The sequence below is a fragment of the Lactuca saligna genome, chromosome 5 (assembly GCF_052625555.1).
Source record: "Lactuca saligna cultivar CGN05327 chromosome 5, ASM5262555v1, whole genome shotgun sequence".
Lineage (NCBI taxonomy): Eukaryota > Viridiplantae > Streptophyta > Magnoliopsida > Asterales > Asteraceae > Lactuca > Lactuca saligna.
Genome location: NC_136421.1, coordinates 311992377 through 311997843, shown reverse-complemented (window position 1 = coordinate 311997843; position 5467 = coordinate 311992377). Strand labels below are relative to the sequence as shown.

Sequence of the window (5467 nt, the reverse complement as noted above, 5' to 3'; positions counted from 1 at the left end):
CTTCGTTTTATTCACCTGTTCGACGAAGAGTTCATAACGTTCCTTGGCAACATCACGAAGCTTTTGATTTTCATAATCAAAGATTTTTGATGAAAAGCTAGTCTTTAGGCTTGTTTTTGCTCAATTACCACAATCAAGTTTCACAAATGAGATTCTTGAGCTTTCATCAAGTATTCCATTTCGACTCCATTCGCACAGTTCTTACCTAGCGGTGTCAATCGGGTAAATTTTTCGGGTTTCGGGTAATTCGGGTAATTCATGTTAAAAAGTTTACCCGTTACCCTACCCAAACTAAATTCGGGTAATTCGGGTATTGGGTCGGGTAAGGGTGATTCGGGTATTACCCTTTTTTTTTTTTTTTTTTAATAATAACTAATGGGACCTAAAAATAAATTTAATGAAATAAGTATATTGTGCTCAAATTTTAAACATTGAGATTTTTTACTCAATAATATTTGAGATATCAAGTATTCGTTTAACGATTTAATCAAATCTAATAAGATGTTAAAAAACAAATACTTAAAAGAAATAATAACAATCAAAGTCAATCATTTAAATTACTTGATATCAATGTATATGCATATATTTTTCATTTACCAAAAAAACTCAGGTTGTAAATCTAGAAAACATAGAAATCCATTACATATTACGAAAATAATAACATTCAAGTTTCAAAAGACATTCATAAATATACTCGTCTTCTTGCACCTACTCGTTCTTCTTGCACATTCACTACTTCATCTTGCTCAATTCTATATAAAAAAGTCAAATAACGTTATTATTAAAAGGAAAATATATTAAATTTACAATAATTAAAATAATGAACGATAAACAATTACCTTTGCCAATTTGTTAATTTTCTTCCCAATCTTTTTCATAATCAATTGTGTCACTTATGCTACCCCGAATCCAATCTTGTGTACAAATTAAACTTTCAACAATCTTAGGAGTCAAAGAACTCCTACACGGATCCAACACCCTCCTACTAGTGTTAAAAACGGATTCCGAAGCTACGGTTGAGACGGGAATGGCAAACACATCTCTTGCCATCAATGATAGAATCGGGAATCTGGGACTATTTACTTTCCACCAATCTAGAATACTAAACATTTCTGAGTCGTTTTCATCACTTTCTTGCAAATACTTTTTTAACTCCCCAATTGATTCAACTATGTTCGTCTTCATCTTTTCTCTTAGTTTATTTCTCAATGGGGGATTAGGTGCCATAAAATCCGGGTTTTGGCGTTTCCCTAGTTTCGATGATGAAGTGGTAGACTCGGCAGTACTTGAAGTAGAACTTGGAGAATGAATTCTTATATAATCATTATATAATTCATACATAAAATCCATGATGTATTTCTTTTTGGCCTCCACCCCAATTTCTCCATAACGATCCTCAAGTAGTATAACCAAATACTTTACTTTGTTCCTCGAATCAAGAATCAAAGCAAAGTAGAGCAATAAATTCATTTTTTCTATGTCGCCAAAATACTTATGAAACTTCAATTTCATGGCCAATGCAATATCACAAACACTAGAATCGGAAATAGCATCATCCAAGAGCGTACGAATGGAATATATATCTTCAATGCATGTGTTTGATGTTACATAAAGTGTCCCCGAAATCCTCAAAGTAACATCATTAAAAGGTTTTAAAAAATGACATACATTCCTAACCCTTTCCCAATCGCTTGATGAAGGTATAGACAAACCCGCCTTTTCAATTTCGTACCGAAAATCAAATTCCTCAAGATCATATCTATCGAAAGTTTTTTCGTAAGCTTGGGCAATTTCCAACATATGGTAAGTGGAGTTCCATCTTGTTGGCACATCTCTCTTCAAATGTTTTGTTATACCGGGATTAGCAACCTTAGCAAACTCGGTAAACTTATGAATTCTAGAAGGCGATTGCCTAATCCATTTAACCGCCCATCGAACTATCTCAACCGCCTTATCAACTTTTTTTATGCCATCTTGCACCACTAAATTTAAAATGTGGCCAACACATCGAATGTGCATCCATTTCCCATTTAGAAGACACTTGTTGGAGTTTTGAAAACTTTTTTTCAAGAAGTCAATTGCCACATCATTCGCACTTGCATTTGGCAACGGAAATTGTGAAAACGTTTTCTATTTCCCACTCCATTAAACATTTCTCAACCGTTTTTCCAATATCAAACCCACGGTGACTCTCTTGAGATGAAAAACACAACAGTTTTTTTTTTCAATTTCCATTCGTTATCAATAAAGTGGGCGGTGAGACACATATAACATGATTGTTGTTTAGAAGTCCACGTATCGGTGGTCAAACATATTCTACCAACATTTTTTTTAATAGAGTTACGAATTTTTTCTTTTTTCGTCTACAAACAATTGGTAGACATCCGTTGTGCTTGTACTTCTACATGGAACTTTAAACAATGGTTGGTTAACACTATTGTAATACCTAAAGCCCGCACCTTCTACAAAGCTAAAAGGAAGTTCATCAACTACCAACATGTGAGCTAGAGCTTTCCGACTCTCATTTTGATCAAATTTTCAAGCTGACAATTTGTTTTCTTCACCATGTTGGAAAACTAGTTGTTTTTGTCCACCATTAACTTTATCAAAGTAAGATTTACATTTAGTTAAATGATATCCTAGATTTTTGGTCCCATAAACACCCGATTCACACTTGTAATTCCCGCCACCACAATGCATACATTTGCATTTTATAACACCATTTTCGCCCTTATACCTTTCAAATTCTTTCCAAACTTTCGATCTTGGGTTGAATTCTTTAGTTTTTTTCTCTTTTTCTTGTGGAACTTGATCATTGGTTAGGTTGTCAACTTCAATCGTCTCATCTTCTACTTCAATATAGTCATTCGTTGTTGACATCTAAAACAAGAAAAAAAACATATTAGCAAATAGCAATAAACAATATAATAGAAATGTGAGCAACAAACATATTATCTTATTTTTAAATAATGTGTTTTAAGCATAATTTTCAAAAAAATCTAGTTTAAAAATATAAATTCAAACTCTTTATGAATTTTGAATATAAATTTCTAACATAATGTTTGATGGGTTTACAGGTATGTGACATTAGATGTAATTCGTGGCAAAAAGTTGTATTATTATTATGTGCTTTCAGAAAGAGATCCTTCTAAGGATCCAGTAGTTCTTTGGCTCAATGGTGGTCCTGGTTGCTCCAGTTTTGATGGGTTTGTTTATGAACATGGTATATACTTCACTTTTCTTCACTGTTTCATTAGAATCACGTGTCTGTCTTGATTTATTCTCACATAAATTTTCTTGTTATTATTTAGTACAAATAGCAGTTTTTGGAAGGGTAAATTTCCATGAAATCTTGAATTGACAATCCACTTGTTTCAGAATCATAATTCAGGTAACAACATTGTAAAGATAAAGAATATGTTGATACCATGTCATTTTGTAATCAGAATATTTTAATAGTCTTTTTTATATTTTGGGACCACAGATTGCCATTCTTAAATTGTGTATCTAATTGTAAATGCAATGCATGATATGTACTCTTGATACTACTAATTCCCTCGAGTAGTCATAAGTCATAACCATGGGTGTATTAGGTATTAACAAACGAGTGGTTCTTGTCTTGCTTAATCAATCTAACATATATGTTGTGTTGTAGGTCCTTTTAATTTTGAGAAATATAAAACTGGAGGCTTGCCAAAGCTTCATCTTAATCCATATGCATGGAACAAGGTTTATATATACCAATATTTTCAACATCATCAAAACTAATTTGATAATGGGGTTAAATATCAGAATTTTTTTCCCTTGATAATGTTACTAATTACATTATAATCAGGAAGTTACGTACCAGAATTCAGATAGAAACAAAAACAAAACAAAAGCACGAGCCAGATTTCAGGTAAACAAAAACAAATCAAATAATGATTCCAGAAATCGGTGGTTATCACTTACATTCAAGCTGATTTGATCTCGATTACAGACTGAAGAGGATACCGCGAGCTGCAAGGCTGTGATCGGTGAGGACTGAGGCGGCGACGGGGATGACCGGATGGAGTAGAGGAGTTGATCTAGATGACCGGCGACGAGACTTGATCGGTGAACACATAATGAAATCGACCGAGACTGTGACCAGTGAGGATTGAGGCGGCGACGGGGACAACCGGCTGGAGTAGCAGAGTTGATCTCGATGACCGACGACGAGAATCGATCGGTGAACACATAATGAAATTGACCGAGGGTTTTTTAGGAGAAAATAGAACGACGGAGGTAGGGAGTCGGGGCCATCGGGAATGGCCAAAAGGGATTTGGACTTTGGATGAATAACGTGTGATAATAATAAAAGATACTGGCCATTATTTGTTCAATAAATTTTCGGGTAATCGGGTATAGCCGAAACCCTAAATATTTACCCTTTACCCGACCCCAAAAAAAACTGGGTTACCCAAATACCCGAAAAAGGTTACCCGATACCCGATACCCAAAAAAATCGGGCGGGTAATTCGGGTAACATGTATTTTTGATAGGGCTATTCTTACCTCTGGTATCTGTTGTTATTTGAGGAAGAGAAATTGATTTTTGAGTTAAGTATCTTGAATTGTTTACCCGAGACAATCAATTCATTAGGAATATCTTCTTCTTTTGGGTTGAATTGAATTTCTGCAAATGAATCCATGGCATTGTCATCATCAAATTTGTTTTCTTATTGTGACTTTTTAGTGGATTGAGATGGGCAGAGTGTGGTGATAGCTTCTTGAATGACACCAAAGAACTTTTGTGAATTAGTTGAAATTGCAACTAAAGTAGGAATGGGTGATGAGGATAGTGGTAAAGTTGTTGAAGTTTCAATGGTCGATGTGATAGCATAGTCATTATTGAGCATCCATTCATCCACGTTGACATTTATCCCCTTATTAGATAAGTCAACAGTGATGTCTAGAGTTCCGACCTCCTCCTTACTAGAATTAGTATTCGAAACACCAGATGGTTTGACTATTGCCTTCTTAGGGATGTTGGTTTGTTGTTAGACACTCAAATTGATGTTTGTATACGTATTAGATACATTTACAGTGACATTGGGAAGACTTGTCTCCTCAAAATACGACTTGATAAAGGTATCCTTTCGCGGTGAACCAATGAAAGAATCTTCAATTTGAATGTCTGGTCCATCGCTTTCACTGTCATTTGATGTCTCAACTATCACGTTCTCAAGTGGAACTTGAACTCGAACTTGCTTTTACTTCTTTATCTGTTGTGCAGCATCCAAAGCTATACGCTTCTTCGATGCTGAAGTCCTAGAACTGAAACTTCTTGAAAAAGAAGTCTCTTCCTGGTAAATTGCATCTTTTTAACCCTCTTTTAACCACTGTTAGAAGTAATAGGATTCGAGGTTTTGAATTTAGTGGGATTAACGCTTTCGACTACTAGCTCATGAGTAGAAGCCTTGATTGGAGAATGAGAAGGTTTCTTA

The 5467-nt window shown here is 34.8% G+C and overlaps 1 protein-coding gene across 1 annotated transcript; it reads right to left on the bottom strand.

Annotated features, from left to right (window-relative positions):
* Positions 1 to 852: 852 nt before the first annotated feature.
* LOC145047061 (zinc finger BED domain-containing protein RICESLEEPER 2-like) lies at positions 853 to 2019 on the bottom strand. Its single transcript, XM_078995307.1, has one exon. It carries the CDS (start codon positions 2017 to 2019, stop codon positions 853 to 855), a length of 1167 nt encoding a protein of 388 aa, XP_078851433.1.
* Positions 2020 to 5467: the final 3448 nt, after the last annotated feature.

What these genes read in the sequence shown, in the direction of transcription:
- LOC145047061 (XM_078995307.1), bottom strand. Translation starts at nt 2,019, where the DNA reads ATGCACATTCGATGTGTTGGCCACATTTTAAATTTAGTGGTGCAAGAT.